A 16,964-nucleotide genomic window follows, 5' to 3' on the forward strand; every position below is an offset into this window, starting at 1 on the left:
GTTGCTCTTTTAAGACTTCTGAAATCATGCTCCACACCTCGTCCCTCTCAGATTTTGGAAGGCACTTCGGATTCTTAAATCTTGGGTGGAGTGCTGTAGCTATCTTTAGAAATCTCACGTTGGTACCTTCTTTGCGTTTTGTCAAATCTGCTGTGAAAGTGTTCTTAAAACAAACATGTGCTGGGTCATCATCTGAGACTGCTATAACAAGAAATATATGCAGAATGCGGGTAAAGCAGCAGGAGACATACAATTCTCCCTTCAAGGAGTACAGTCACAAATTTAAGTGATGCATTATTTTTTTAACTAGCATCATCAGCATGAAAGCATGGCCAAAGCATGAAAGGGGTGTGGTAAATGAAGGTGGGGGGTAGCTCCCTTTTATGGACACCCAGCCAGCCAGTAGCTATAAAATCCCTCTTAGTAGCTGTTCTCTAATTACTCTAACTGTAAAGAGTTAAAAAGTCTCACTGCTATGCATAGGTAAAAGGAAGTGATTGGGTACCTGGCCAAAAGAGCCAATGGGAATTTTTAAAATTGAAAAAAGACTCCCCTTTTGTCTGTCTGTCTGTTGTTCTCCTGGGGAGAGGCAGACAGGGCAACAGCTATACTGTAACAAGCTTAGGCCAGATATGGAAAAATCATCAGTATCATGCCTAGAAACTACTCATTTAAAATCCCAGACATGTAAGTAGATCAGGAAATGTCTAGGCAGACACGGTTAGGTTTATCCCTTGTATTTTGTTCTGGCTTGTGAATTCCTCTGTGCTAACCCCAGGTGGTTTGTTTTGGTTTTTTTTGCTTGTAACCTTTAAGCTGGACCTCAAGAAAGCTATTCTTGGTGCTTAATTCATGTAGTTGCTCTTTTAAAATCTAGCAATAGCCTGAGTTCCCGGATATATTTTATTTCTTTTTTTATTAATAAAATTTATCTTTTATAAGAACAGAATTGGATTTTTGTGTCTTAAGAGGTTTGTACACATGTTGTTTAATTAGCTGGTGGCAACAGATAATTTCCTTTTTTTTTTTCTTCTTTCTCAGCTCTTCACTGCGGGAGGGCGGGGGGGATGAAAGGGCTTGAGGAAGAAAGGAATTCCTCAGTATGCCTTCCTGGGCTCTCAAAGGGGTTCTGCACTTGGGTGGTGGCAACATCTACCAATCGAAGGTCAGAGAAAAGCTGTAACCTTGGGAGTTTAATACAAGCCTGGAGTGGCCAGTATTAATTTTTAGAATCCTTGCAGGCCCCCACCTTCTGCAATCGAAGTGCCAGAGTGGGGAATTAGCCTTGACAAGAGGCATACAAATGTTTAGCATTTCTGGCACGTAAATACCTTGCAATGCCAGCTACAAAAGTGCCATGTGAACTCCTGTTCTCACTTTCAGATGACATTGTAAATAAGAAGCAGGCAGCAGTATCTCCCATTAATGTAAACAAACTTGTTTGTCTTAGCGATTGGCTGAACAAGAAGTAGGACTGAGTGGACTTGTAGCCTCTAAAGTTTTACACTGTTTTGTTTTTGAGAGCAGTTATGTAACAAAAAATAAATCTACATTTGTAAGTTGCATTTTCACAATATAAAGATTGCACTACAGTACTTGTATGAGGTGAATTGAAAAATACTATTTCTTTTATCATTTTTACAGTGCAAATATTTGTAATCAAAATAATAATATTACACTTTGTATTTTGTGTTGTAATCGAAATCAATATATTTGAAAATGTAGAAAAACATCCAAAATATTTAATAAATGTCAATTGGCATTCAATTGTGTAATAGTGCGATTGTGATTAATTTTTAATCACAATTTTTTTTTGTTAATTGCGTGAGTTAACTGCGATTAATCAACAGCCCTAGCTTGCACCAATAAAGAAAAAACTGCAAGATGGTTTCTCTGCAGCCACTGTATGGTTGCCTGGGTGGCATGAGGGAATGTGTTGATGCCATTGCCCTGGTGAACACTCCACCACTGACATTGCTAGTCTGAACCTTTGTGTGCCTGTGCAATAAACATGTAATAACTCATGTTGTTTGTCACAAGTTGTATCTGTGATAATATAACATGTTTTTATTGCACAGGGAGATTTACTGTGAACACAGCAGAATGGTCATCCACAGGTCTTACCAAAATTTTTGTTATATGGATGGAAAGAGCCAAAGATAGAGGACTTTTTGTGGGAGACGGGGATGGCGGGAGAGGGGTTGCACAATGAGGATGGGTGGTAGGCAAGCCATGGATTGGTTGTGTGAGAAAATCTGTATTTTACTAGCCTTGAGGAGTCAGGAGGGAAAGAGTGGGCAGACAGATGACTACTTCCTGATCTTTGGGCAGAGTGATATGCTGTTCCAAAGACATGTAGTGCAATGGTTTGGAACTTGCAGTGCAAGTACCTTGATCGCTGAAGGAAAATAAATGTGTGTACTGATGGGGTTGCCAGTGTGTGTATTCTGGATGATTCCTGGATCATGAGGCTGGATAAGTTCTCAAGAGAGCAAGGCGTACACCATGGCATGGGGTTACTGACTACAGGCTGATTTGGCTCAGTATGCAAATTATGGGACATGCTATGTACAACTGCCTAAATGACTGCTAACTCTTCCCTATTTAAAAATATTTCCTGTTTAAAAAACTAGGAAATTCAATGGAAAAATAACTATGTTAATACAAAGTTAAAATTGCTTAATGGCATGTTGTCTCCCTGCAGAACATTGACCCAAGCAAAACTCAAACTTGTGAAAACCAGGAAGTGCAGAGTTTACTCTGCCAACCCCCCATTTCACCTCCTTGTACAGCCCACAAGATTCCATCTAACACTGTTAAAGGACCAAAAAGCAGAAGGGGGAAGGTTGGTCATGCCACCTTCCCTCCATACTCCTGGTGGTGGCAGTAGTCAATGGTAATTCTTTGTATACGTTCCAGGTTCAGGTGTGTTAGGTGTACCTACAGTAAATAGTGGAGGCAGTAGTTGGCCCTGCTTGGTAAAGGTTTGTTTGTGCTATGAGGATGTGTAGATTACTTGAGGCGGGGGGAGGGATAGCTCAGTGGTTTGAGCATTGACCTGCTAAACCCAGGCGTTGTGAGTTCAATCCTTGAGGGGGCCATTTAGGGATCAGGGGCAAAAATTGGGGATTGGCTTTGAGCAGGGGGTTGGAGTAGATGACCTCCTGAGGTCCCTTCCAACCCTGATATTCTGTGTTTTGTGCCCACTGCATGTGAGCAAAGAGAAGAGCTGCATGTGTGTCTTCAGTAACTACTATTACTCCTGGGGGAATTCTGCGCTACTGCATGCATGCATAATTAATGAGCCACATATATTTTTAAATTCTTTGCACATCAAAAAGCTTCTGCTGAAATGTTGTTGCAGTTCCGCCTTTTGCCCATCAGAGGGTGCTGTGCCACAAGAAGAGCAGCAGCTCCCAGAAGAAAATAGCTTCTGCAGCCTTTTGCCCAACAGAGGGTGCTGCGGCTAGAACACAGCAGCAGCTCCCTGCCAGCTAGAGAAGAGAAAGAGCCTGCAGTGCCTTCTTTGCAGCACCTGTCAGGCCAAGTGAGGAGACGGGGGCTATGGGGAGACAGACAGCATGGGGCTGCTGAGGGGTCAGACAGGGTTCCTAAGGACTAGTGGGAGAGGACAGACTGGGGCAGAGACTGAATGGGAGTGGAGGCACAGGGTCACAGAGGGGAGGGAGGTGCAGGGCCACATGGTGATGCGGGAGGGGGTGAAGAGCTACATAGGGACGGAGGGTGGTTGAGTGGGGGCACAGAGACACATGGGGATGGGGGAGGCGATACAGACCCACATAGGGACAGGGAGAGGGGGTGCAGGGCCACATGGGGATGGGAGGAGTGGGTGTCTGAGTGGGGGAGGAGGGACACAAGGGGGTGCTGGAACACATGGGGACAAGGGCAGATGTGCTGACTGAATGGGAGTGGCTACAATACAGAAGGGTCAGCCAGGGTCTGCATAGGGGAAGCTCCCTAACAATCCCTCCCTGCACCCCAAAAAAACCCGTTCCATACTTTTCCCACCCATACCCAACAACCCTCCAAGTTCACACCCAGGCTCCTTTCCAGCAATTTACTTCCCTCTCCCTTGGCTCCTCCGTTACCCCTGACTCCCCCAAACCTTTGCACTGCTTCTGAAGGGTGCAGGAAATATGGTTCTGTATTGTAGTTTAAAATTATTAGATTTTTAGATTAGATTATTAAATTATTATTGTAGTTTAGAATTATTACTCAGAGTTCAGTATTAAGATGCCTACTAAGGAATCTATTTGTCAAAAAACATTATCTGAATCTTTTTTGTTGTATGTATTGTTACAGACATATGTGCTGACAGGTATTTTGAAATAAATGACCAAAAATAATTGAAACTGGTGTGATTATATTATGTTATTTTGACAAATAAAATATGCAGAATTTTGCAAAATTTTAAAAAGTGCACATAATTTTTTATTTTTTATTGCAGAATTCCCCCAGGAGTACTACTATGCAGCATTTCGTTATAGAATTGTGTACATGATATAATTAGCAGGGCAGAGGGGTTTCATTAGAAAGGCTATTGTCAGTAATAAGCTGAGGTACCAGAGCAGTCTATGCATTTATTATCTGCATGTACTCCAGGTAAAGTGAGTGTGGTCATTGTCAAGTGTAGCTGTCCTTAATGGTAGATGCAGTGTTTTTGTATCTGTGTTGATCCCAGGATGTTAGAGAGACAAGGTGAGTAAGGTAATACATTTTATTCCACAGAAGTTGGTCCAGTAAAAGATATTACCTCACCCACCTTGTCTCTCTGAATGGTGGAGGCAGTAGTTAGCTCTGCTTGGTAGAGGTGTGTTTGGGAAATCTGTGTGATGGAGCTGTCATGATATGATCAGATATATGTTTTTCACCCTTTAATGTGTGTGAGGAAAGGGAAAAGGTGCATGTGGTATGCCTCATTTCTATGGAGAATTTGTGTACGCTATGTCCGTAGCTGGGTATGAGGCTTTCATTAGAATAAGTACCGTCAGCAGTAAGGTGGAATATGACAGGATTCCAAAAGTTTAATGATAGTTAAGTGATGGTGTATGTAGAGATGGTATCTTGTGAGCAAATGTAAGGGAATTTTAAGAAGTTGTGAAGTGGTTCTTAAATCTGTACATGTTACATTCTTTCTGGGGACTATGTTAAGTACGAGTCTATGCTTTTTTGTCCTTTAATAGTGTAAGATGGAATCCTATGGGTGAGAGTGAATGGGTTGTAAAAGGAGGTGAATTGTGGGCTTGGAAGAGTAAAGGTATGTGTGTTCATAGATTCCAAGGCCAGATGGTACCATGGTGATCATCTAGTCTGACCTCCTGTATAACACAGGCAAGAGAACTTCCCAAAATAATTCCTAGAGCAGATCTTCTAGAAAAACAGCCAATCTAGATTTAAAAATTGTGAAGTCACCCCTTAGCCTTTTCTTTATTAAGCTAAATAGATTGATCTCCTTGAGTCTCTCACTATAACTGTTTTTTCTAATCCTTTAATGCTTCCTATGGCTCTTAGAATCATAGAATATCAGGGTTGGAAGGGACCTCAGGAGGTCATCTAGTCCAACCCCCTGCTCAAAGCAGGACCAATCCCCAATTAAATCATCCCAGCCAGGGCTTTGTCAAGCCTGACCTTAAAAACTTCTAAGGAAGGAGATTCTACCACCTCCCTAGGTAACGCATTCCTCCTAGTGAAAAAGTTTTTCCTTATATCCAACCTAAACCTCCCCCACTGCAACTTGAGACCATTACTTCTTGTCCTATCCTCTTCTACCACTGAGAATAGTCTAGAACCATCCTCTCTGGAACCACCTCTCAGGTAGTTGAAAGCAGCTATCAAGTCCTCCCTCATTCTTCTCTTCTGCAGACTAAACAATCCCAGTTCCCTCATCCTCTCCTCATAAGTCATGTGTTCCAGACCCCTAATCATTTTTGTTGCCCTTCGCTGGATTCTCTCCAATTTATCCACATCCTTCTTGTAGTGTGGGGCCCAAAACTGGACACAGTACTCCAGATGAGTACTCACCAATGCCGAATAGAGGGGGACGATCACGTCCGTCGATCTGCTCGCTATGCCCCTACTTATACATCCCAAAATGCCATTGGTCTTCTTGGCAACAAGGGCACACTGCTGACTCATATCCAGCTTCTCGTCCACTGTCACCCCTAGGTCCTTTTCCTCAGAACTGCTGCCTAGCCATTCGGTCTCTAGTCTGTAGCGGTGCATTGGGTTCTTCCGTCCTAAGTGCAGGACCCTGCACTTATCCTTATGGAACCTCATCAGATTTCTTTTGGCCCAATCCTCTAATTTGTCTAGGTCCCTCTGTATCCTATCCCTGCCCTCCAGCGTATCTACCACTCCTCCTAGTTTAGTATCATCTGCAAATTTGCTGAGAGTGCAATCCACACCATCCTCCAGATCATTTATGAAGATATTGAACAAATTCTCAGAGCCCTCTCCAATTTATCAACATCCTTATTGAATGGTGGGCAACAGAACTTAATACATTATTCCATCAGCAGCCGTACCAGTGTCAAATAACCTTTTGGCCATAGCATCACACTGGGAGCTCATGCTCAGCTGATTATCCACCATGACCCCCAAATCTTTTTCAGAGCCACTGCTTTCCAGGGTAGATTCCCCATTCTGTAAGTACAGCCTACATTCTTTATTCCTAGATGTATACATTTACATTTTGCTATATTAAAACACAAATTGTTTTCTTATGCCCAGTTTATCAAGTGATCCAGATCACTCTGTCAGTAGCCTGTACTCTTCATTATTTACCACTCCCCCAATTTTTGTGTCATCTACAAATGACAGTAATGATTTTCTATTTTCTTCCAAGTTTTAAATAAAAATGTTAAATAGAGAAGGGCCAAGAACCAGTCCCTGCGGTACCCCACTAGAAAAACACCTGTTTGGTGATTATTCTCCACTTACAATTAGATTTTGAGATACATCAGTTAGCCAGCTTTTAATCCATTTAATATGTGCCATGTTAATTTTATATATTTCTAGGTTTTTAGTCAAAATATCATACGGTACCAACTCAGTGCCTTACAGAAGTCTAAGGATATTACATCAACACTATTACCTTTATCAAACAAACTTATAATTACCAAAAAAGATTTCAAATTAGTTTGACAGGATCTATTTTCCATAAACCCATGCTGAATAGCATTAATTATATTACCCTCCTTTAATTCTTTATTAATCAAATCCCATACCAACTGCTCCATTATTGTGCCTGGGATCAATGTGAGACTGACTGGCCTCAGTCATCCCATTGACCTTTTCAAACATTGGCACAATATTAGCTTTCTTCCAGTCTTCTGGAGCTTTTTCAGTGTTCTTATTGAAAATCAACATTAATGAGGCATATTGGCACACTGCTGAACAAGGGCAGAGTTAAGGTTGCACGGACAACTTTAGCTCTGCATTTCCTGGTTTTCAGAAGTTTAAGTTCTTCTTTGAGTGCATTCCACAATAGGTGTGCTTGCTTGCCACGTGCACCGGTGCTGGAAGTTTTTCCCCTAGTGACCCTTGGAGTGGAACAACCATGGCGCGGTATAAGGGGCGCTGCACTCTCTCCCCACTCTCAGTTCCTTCTTGCCACCAGTGAAGGTGCTTTGGAACTGCTGTGCTCCAGCTCTCTGCTGTAGCTTTCCCTGTTTGGATTGTCATTTAGTTCATAGATAGTTAGTACCTGTAGTTCAAAAAAAAAAAAGTTAGAGAAGTGCGCCCGGGTCGGGTCAGGGCATGCCCCGCACCATGGGCTTTAAGTCGTGCGACACTTGTAAACGGCCTATGCTCATGAGTGATCCACTCACTAGCTACTTACGCTGTCTTGGAGAAACCAACCTCAGCAACCACGGCAAAATTTGCAGATCATTTAAGCCTCGGACTAAGGAGGAGTGGGACGTATGGCTCCAAGCCATATTGATGGAGTCGGCCTGAACCCTGACACCGCTACGCCGTTCCGAGTCGGCACCAAGCACTGCAGCATCAGTGCGCGGCAACCCATCAGTGCCTTCCACCAGCTGGCACCACTCCCCATCCATGGGACACTCTATGAAGACGAAGAAGAGGTCTTCTACATCAAGGCACTGGGGCAAGGCTGGGGGTGAGACTAGACCCGCGTTGGGCATCTCTCTATTCCCCTCGACCTTGCAGCCTCTGACTCAAGTAGAGCGGAGTAGCCCAGCCCACTCCGAGACGCCCTCTGCGGACTCCAGTGGCCACGTATGGGTGCCCTCTATGCAGGAGACCCTGCAGGCGGCTCGATACGTAAAGTCTCTCCCGGTACTGACTGCATGGACCCCAGCAGCTCCCAGTTCCAGAGACAAGCCAGCACTCGGACTGCCACAGTCACCACCTGGGCGGTACTGCTCACAGTCGAGGGAAGGTTCCTGACACCGTTCTCCGCAGAGTGACCACCCTGCTCACAGTCCGCACCAGTCCCCGTCGACCCCACTAGATTGTCTGGCTGGGTGCTGAGCAGAAGGGATTTGAGGCACCTCTCTGCATCGAGAGTGCAGTCCTCGAGGTCAGAGCATGGCCCACTGGGACTGGGACTGGGACTGATGGCACCAGAGGTTGTTGACTCCAAGAAGCCACCGTAGCCCCTCACGGTACCGATGTCAATGCCGCTCATGCTCTTCGTCCCAGTTGAGGTCCCCAACAGGGCACTGCTCCCGCAGCCCCAGGCGTAGATCGCCAGCAATCGGCTGTCGCGGATTGGCCCGACAGAGCTGTTCGTGGAGCAGCCGTTACAGACAAGTGCCGGTGCCCTCGGTTTGGCTCCAGGAAGGGCCTGGGAAAGGGGGCAATTTCCGACGGCTTCCTTCTGTCCTAGTTGGGTCAGCTTCTATATGCTTTTTCCCCAATTCCGCTGATCAACAAGGTCCTGGAAAAAGTAAAGACAGACAGGGCTCGCATCCTCATGATCGCCCCGGCATGGCCCAGGCAGCACTGGTATGAGACTCTTACGAGCCTGTCCATTGCCCCCCCGTGGCCGCTGCCAACCCGCCCAGACCTTCTCTCTCGGGACCAAGGTTGCCTCCACCTCACAACATGGTTGCTCAATGGCTAGGCCACGAGGAGGGGACCTGCTCCGAGGGTGTCCAGCGAGTCCTCCTGGAATGCAGGAGGCCCTCCATGCATCAGGCCTACCTGGCAAAATGGTCAAGGTTCTCCCAGTGGGCCGCTGATCACAACGTCTCTCCAGTGACTGGGGCGGGGAGTTTCATCAAGGAGAAACAAACAGAACTTTCACACCGTAGCCTGGCCAGTCATGAAACTGGTTTTCAAAGCTTCTCTGATGCGTACCGCGCCCTCCTGTGCTCTTCTAACCGCCCTGGTGTCTGGCTGCGCGTAACCAGCAGCCAGGTGATTTGCCTCAACCTCCCACCCCGCCATAAACATCTCCCCCTTACTCTCACAGATATTGTGGAGCACACAGCAAGCAGTAATAACAGTGGGAATATTGGTTTCGCTGAGGTCTAACCGAGTCAGTAAACTGCGCCAGCGCACCTTTAAACATCCAAATGCACATTCTACCACCATTCTGCACTTGCTCAGCCTGTAGTTGAACAGCTCCTGACTACTGTCCAGGCTGCCTGTGTACGGCTTCATGAGCCATGGCATTAAGGGGTAGGCTGGATCCCCAAGGATACATATAGGCATTTCAACATCCCCAACAGTTATTTTCTGGTCTGGGAATAAAGTCCCTTCCTGCAGCTTTTGAAATAGACCAGAGTTCCTGAAGATGCGAGCGTCATGTACCTTTCCCGGCCATCCCACGTTGATGTTGGTGAAATGTCCCTTGTGATCCACCAGTGCTTGCAGCACTATTGAAAAGTACCCCTTGAGGTTTATGTACTTGCCGGCTTGGTGCTCCGGTGCTAAGATAGGGATATGGGTTCCGTCTATGGCCCCACCACAGTTAGGGAATCCCATTGCAGCAAAGCCATCCACTATGACCTGCACATTTCCCAGGGTCACTACCCTTGATATCAGCAGATCTTTGATTGCATGGGCTACTTGCATCACAGCAGCCCCAACAGTAGATTTGCCCACTCCAAATTGATTCCCAACTGACCGGTAGCTGTCTGGCGTTGCAAGCTTCCACAGGGCTATCGCCACTTGCTTCTCAACTGTGAGGGCTGCTCTCATCTTGGTATTCATGCGCCTCAGGGCGGGGGAAAGCAAGTCACAAAGTTCCATGAAAGTGCCCTTACGCATGCGAAAGTTTCGCAGCCACTGGGAATCGTCCCAGACCTGCAACACTATGCAGTCCCACCAGTCTGTGCTTGTTTCCTGAGCCCAGAATCGGCGTTCCACAGCATGAACCTGCCCCATTAGCAACATGATGCATGCATTGGCAGGGCCCATGCTTTCAGAGAAATCTGTGTCCATGTCCTGATCACTCACATGACCGCGCTGACATCACCTCCTCGCCCGGTATTGCTTTGCCAGGTTCTGGTGCTGCATATACTGCTGGATAATGCGTGTGGTGTTTAATGTGCTCCTAATTGCCAAAGTGAGCTGAGCGGCCTCCATGCTTGCCTTGGTATGGCGTCCACACAGAAAAAAGGCGCGGAACGATTGTCTGCCGTTGCTCTGACGGAGGGAGGGGCGACTGATGACATGGCTTACAGGGTTGGCTTCAGGGAGCTGAAATCAACAAAGGGGGTGGCTTTACATCAAGGAGTATTTCAGGCAGGACTTCACGGAGGGTTCCAATAGGAAATGGTGCACCTAAGTTATTTTTCTTATTGGAACAAGGAGGTTAGTCTGGCCTCTGATTGATACATGGCTAGATTTACCTCACTGCACCTTCCCTGTGAGTGACTGCAGTGTGACCTAGAGGAATGAGTCCCCTAGACTGGGGAGGAGGCAAATGAGTACAAAACAAAGCTGATCTATTTCTTGTTTTGATCCACTCCATCTATCTTTTACATCTTTGGCTGGCAGCAGACGGTGCAGAAGGACTGCATGCCATCCACATCTCATGGCTGCTCGGCAGAAGATGGTACAGTACGACTGCTAGCCATCCTCATCTCTTGCCTGTCCAGCAGAAGATGGTACAATACGAGTGCTAGCCATCCTCATCTCTTGTCTGCCCGGCAGAAGATGGTACAGTACAACTGCTAGCAATCCGTATTGCCTGCCTGCTCACCATAAGACGGTTCAATAGGACTGACTGCAGGACTAAAGAGAATGACCTGGTCAAGTCACTCCAAATTTAGTCCCTGCGCCCATGTCTGCCCAGGCGCTCCCAGCCGACATGGCCAGGAGCACCTCGGACACGACGATGACGGCTACCAGTCGTCTTGCACCGTCTGCTGCCAGAAGGCAATGGGTTGCTGCTACTGTGTAACAATGCCGTACCGCGTCTGCCAGCACCCAGGAGACATACGGTGACAGTTATCTGAGCGGGCTCCATGCTTGCCATGGTATGGCATCTGCACAGGTAACTCAGGAAAAAAGGCGCAAAACGATTGTCTGCCCTTGCTTTCACGGAGGGAGGGAGGGAACGGGGGCCTGACGATATGTACCCAGAACCACCCGCGACAATGTTTTAGCCCCATCAGGCGTTGGGATCTCAACCCAGAATTCCAATGGGCAGCGGAGACTGCGGGAACTGTGGGATAGCTACCCACAGTGCAACGTTCCGGAAGTCAACTCTAGCCTCGGTACTGTGGAAGCACTCCGCCGAGTTAATGCACTTAGAGCATTTTCTGTGGGGAAACACACACTCGAATATATAAAACCGATTTCTAAAAAACTGACTTCTATAAATTCGACCTTATTCCGTAGTGTAGACATACCCTGAAACATGTTACAATATGTTAGGATTAGTTAGTTAAATTTCAGTAAAATTTTTGGTTAAGGTATAGCTAAGCAGAACTCAGGTTTTACTATATAGTCTGCAGTCAATCAGGAAGAAAGCGGGGGAATGGGGGTGGGGGAATTGGAATCATGTTTTGCTAAGGGGGAGGAAATTGGAATCATGTTTTGCTAAAGGGGTGAATGGGAACAGGGACACAGGTGTAAGGCTCTGTGGTGTCAGAGCTGGGAAGGGGGACACTAAGGAAGGAAACTGGAATCATTGCTTGCTGGAAGTTCACCCCAAACATTGAATTGTTTGCACCTTTGGACTTTGGGTATTGTTGCTCTCTGTTCATGCGAGAAGGACCAGGGAAGTGAGCGGGTGAAGGAATAAGCCCCTAACAAGCACCCGAACCAGATGCACAAACAGCTGCCCATAAGTCTTTAATGGGCTCTTGGCTCTTTTCTCTCCAGGCAGACATTTCCGGTTTTCTTCCAAGTGATGATGGCTCAGCTGGAGAATTCAGTGAGAAGCATTCCTGCTGGGAAACCATCGGACTCAAGTGAGGTAGGCCAGCAAACACATCTGAGATCTCCAGCAGGGATTTACAAAACACAAGCCAGGAAACTGCAGGAAAATGCTACAGTAATAGTGTCTTAACAATGATGTCCTGGCAGGTAGCCGAAACACAGACACACAAAATAACCTTTTGAGTATGGCAGTCTACCAAACTGCTTAATAGCTAGCTGGTACCCTGGCCAAATTCCCCATTAACCCAGCAACAAAGAATGTAGGCCATACTTACAGGGTGGGGGACTATATACTGGGAAGCAGTGACTCTGAAAAGGATTTAGGGATAATCAGTTGAACATGAGGTCCACTGTGAGCTAATATGATCCTAGAATGCAGAAATAGGGGAGTCATGAATAGGAGTAGAGAGGTTATTTTACCTTTCTCTTTGGTATTGATGCAAACCATTGCTGGAATAATGCATCCTGTTCTGGTACTCACAGTTCAATAATGTTGTTGATAAATTAGAGAGGGTTCAGAGAAGTGTCACAAGAATGATTAAAGGGTTAGAAAACCTGCCTTATAATGGTAGACTCAAGGAGCTCAATATATTTAATGTAACAAAGAGAAGGCTAAGGGGTGACTGCATTACAATCCATAAGTATGTACATGGGAAACAAATATTTAATAATGGGCTCTTCAGTCAGTCAGAAAAAGGTGTAACACAGTCCAATGGCTGGAAGTTGAAACTAGACAAATTTAGGCTTGAAATAAGGCATACATTTTTAAGAGTGAGAGTAATTAACCATGGAATTTGTATCTAGATTGACTGTTTTTCTGAAATATCTGCTCTAGGAATTATTTTGGGGCAGTTCTCTGGCCTATGTTATACAGGAGGTCAGACTGAATAATCACAGTGTCCCTTCTGGCCTCAGAATCTTTGAAAACATGCATTGCCAGAAAACAGGACTAAACTTAGTAAAATTAAGTGGAATAGATAGGTCCTGCACCCACCTAGGAGTAAGAAGGAATTTTTGAATAGGGAGCATATGTTGGGATCAAGTAGGTGGATTGTACATGATTAATTCCCAGTCATTTTATGGGCCTGGGCACTGGTGGAGCTTGCTTCTTTCCAGACATTGTCTTCTGTGTTTTCATGGGCAACAAACTTATCTAGTAGTTCTAGCAAATGATGTGGGGGCAGGTTGATGTCTGAACGGCCACATGGCTGAATGTGTGACTGTGGACTCTGCTCGTGAGCTGGGAAGTGGTTTCTCCCCGGCTGTTTCCAGGGTGAATAGAAAGATACATTTATCAGATGGAGAGAGTATAAATCTGGCAGGTGAGGAAAGCTGGAATGGCTACTGAATGATTTTGACTTTCACGGGTAAATGTTTGTGGAGTCTTTTAAGATGTAGGATCTCAAACACTGTTTCTCAAACATGTCCCTTCCCCTTTGCACAGCAGTGATCCTCAGGCTCTGGCAGGATCTGGGCTCTTTACCCTCTGTGTGCAGGCACAGTGCATACTGTAGTAGCATCCAGTAATATGAAGGGAAATGCAATGGCTCTGTGTGGACAACAGGACTGGATTACTGTGTTGTCACTCCCCAGGTACAGCTAGAGAAGCTGCTGCACTGGAACATGGCGGTGCGGGATTTCCATATCCTTGTTAACTTGGTCAAGGTGAGCACATTCATCTTTCCTTCCTTTCACCTTCCCAGCAGAGTCCCACCCATCGATGCCTGAGCATGCAAGGAAAACAATGTGACTTACACTATTTTGGAGAAATGGTCTGTGATCGTGTAATCAGAGCCAACTGCAGTGTGTACTCATGGGGTGGCACATTCAACCTTCACTTTGGCACATCCTCACTCTTGTAGCCTTAGCATTCTAGTAGCATAGTTTTTTGTATGGACAAATAATACAGACAAAGAAAGGAGGAAGCAGAGAGGCCCTGGAGAAGGACAGGAACACAGGAATTATCCAACGGTATCTGACTCTTCGTCCACTCAGTGCAGTCTCCTGACTCGGACAGAGACCAGTGTTAGCTGCTTCAGAGGCAGATCTAGAAACCTGCCGTAGGCAATTCTAGGATAACCTGACTCCAGGGACACTTCCTGCTAATTGTCACAGTTTAGGAGAATTGCATTCCTTCTCTGTGGTCCAGCAAGGGCAACCACTTTTTAGGCTCCTGGCTCCTCAACTGTCACCTTTCTTGGGCTGAGACCCACATCTCTCTCCATCTTGACTAGGGCTTTTCAGGCTGCACAGATCCCTGCCTACACTGTGAATTCCCCAGCAAGCCAGACTGTCTAAACCGGACAGCGTCTGCACTTTGCTTTCTCCTCAGAGGCTATAAACCAGGGGTGGGCAAACTTTTTGGCCTGAGGACCACATCTGGGTGGGGAAATAGCATGCAGGGCCATGAATGTAGGGCTGGGGTAGGGGGTTGGGGTGCGGGAGGGGCTGCAGTGTGCAGGAAGGGGCTGAGGGTAAGGGGTTGGGGCACAGGAGGGGTGCGGGGTGTACGAGGGGGCTCAGGGCAGGGGGTTGGGGTGCAGGAGGGGGTGCGGAGTGCGGGAGGGGGCTCAGGGCAAGGGGTTGGGGTGCAGGAGGGGTGTGGCAGGGGGCTCAGGGCAGGGTGTTGGGGTGCAGGAGGGGTTCAGGGTGTGGGCTCCAGCCCAGCGCTGCTTACCTTGAGTGGCTCCGGGGTGGCAGCGGCACGCAGCAGGGCTAAGGCAGGCTCCTTGCCTGCCCTGGTCCCGTGCTGCTCCCCTCCCGGAAGCGGCCGGCACTACATACCTGGGGGAGCGGGGGGCAGAGGGCTCCACGCGCTGCCCTCACCTGTGGGTACCTCCCCCGAAGCTCCCATTGGCCGCGGTTCCCCATTCCTGGCCAATGTGAGCTGTGGGGGGCGGTGCTTGCAGGTGAGGGCAGCATGCAGAGCCCTCTCCCCCCCTCCACACCAAGGGCTGCAGGGATGTGGTGCTGGCTGCTTCCGGGAGCGGCGCAGGGCCAGGGCAGACAGGGAGCCTAACTTAGCCGAGCAGTGTCACGGCAGTAGCAATCCCGCAGGCCAGATTCAAAGCTCTGACAAGCTGGATTTGGCCCATGGTACGTAGTTTGCCCACCCCTGCTATAAACAGTGTAATTGACCGCAGTTATAAGTTACCACCCAGTTCTTTCTAAACAAGCAAATTTATTCTTAAAGTGAAAGCATTAGAGAGAAAACAAAGTCCTTCCAACCCTTCTGTGACATTTTCTTAGAGTGTCCACTGTGTAGATCACTGTGCTACCCACCAATTTCAGCAAGAGAGAGACTTGCTGGTGTTAAACTATGTACCAGTTCACCACCCAGATAAATTCAGGACTTTGCCTTACACAACACTTTGTGTACCCCAGTCCCCAAACTCCTGAGAAGCGTCCCTCTGTAGTATCCAACCCCAGTCACTGGACACGTTCAGTAATTACCAGGTAAGTTGTCCCCAAAGAGACAGTGAACACAGAGCTAGAAGGTTACAATTCAGAATCAGGTCCTTTAGAGCAACACAGCACTGTAATCAATTTATGGTGAAAACAAATATAAATTTATTCACAAAGAACAGATTCAAGTAAGTATTGAGTAAGAATAATGGAAACAGAAATAGTTATAAATAAAATAAGAGAATGACATGCTTTCTGGAAACTAAAACTTACCAAGTTACAACCTTGACTAAAGCATTTTCTTACCCACAAAGTCTTTCTACAGAGCTTGCTGGTTTTCAGTCAATCCAGGATCCATTCCTTCATGAATCATCCCACTCCTACAAGGGTGGTCCACAGTGAAATGGATAATAGGGTCTTGTCTTTGCACCCCCTGTTATAGTCCAGTAGACTTTTGAAAGGCATTCCTGTAGTTTGTTCTTCAGTGTGGTGGCGGCATCTTGAGTTCACATCCCCCCACAACCTGTTTTGCCTGTTGACTTTACATGAAAATGTAGCTTCCGTTCTTTTTGCACACAGTGCTTAATTTTAGGGTTGTCAATTAATCACAGTTAACTCAGAATAATGAATCACGATTAATTGCACTGTTAAATAATAGAATAACAGTTGAAATCTACTAAATATTTTGGATGTTCTTCTACATTTTTATATATATTGTATTCTGTTTTGTAACTGAAATCAAAGTGTATATTTTTTTATTACAAATATTTGCACTGTAAAAATGATAAACAAAAGAAATAGTAAAAAGAAAAGGAGTACTTGTGGCACCTTAGAGACTAACCAATTTATTTGAGCATAAGCTTTTGTGAGCTACAGCTCACTTCATCGGATGCATTCAGTGGAAAATACAGTGAGCAGATTTATATACACACAGAACATGAAAAAATGGGTGTTATCATACACACTGTAAGGAGAGTGATCACTTAAGATGAGCTATTACCAGCAGAAGAGCAGGGGGGTGAGGGAAAGAAAACCTTTTGTAGTGATAATCAAGGTGGGCCATTTCCAGCAGTTAACAAGAACGTCTGAGGAACAGTGGAGGGGAATAAACATGGGGAAATTGTTTTACTTTGTGTAATGACTCATCCACTCCCAGTCTCTATTCAAGCCGGAGT

The 16,964-nt window shown here is 46.2% G+C and overlaps 1 protein-coding gene across 6 annotated transcripts in view; it reads left to right on the forward strand.

Annotated features, from left to right (window-relative positions):
* Positions 1–16,964, forward strand: part of FANCD2 (FA complementation group D2) — a 188,664-nt gene that overhangs the window by 147,637 nt on the left and 24,063 nt on the right. For all 6 annotated transcript variants that reach the window (XM_073352723.1, XM_073352719.1, XM_073352718.1 and 3 more), the window contains 2 exons: positions 12,328–12,421; positions 13,978–14,049. In XM_073352723.1, coding sequence (XP_073208824.1) covers positions 12,328–12,421; positions 13,978–14,049 — 166 coding nt within the window. The remainder of the gene's footprint in view (positions 1–12,327; positions 12,422–13,977; positions 14,050–16,964) is intronic.

The sequence above is a fragment of the Lepidochelys kempii genome, chromosome 7 (assembly GCF_965140265.1).
Source record: "Lepidochelys kempii isolate rLepKem1 chromosome 7, rLepKem1.hap2, whole genome shotgun sequence".
NCBI classification, from domain to species: domain Eukaryota; kingdom Metazoa; phylum Chordata; order Testudines; family Cheloniidae; genus Lepidochelys; species Lepidochelys kempii.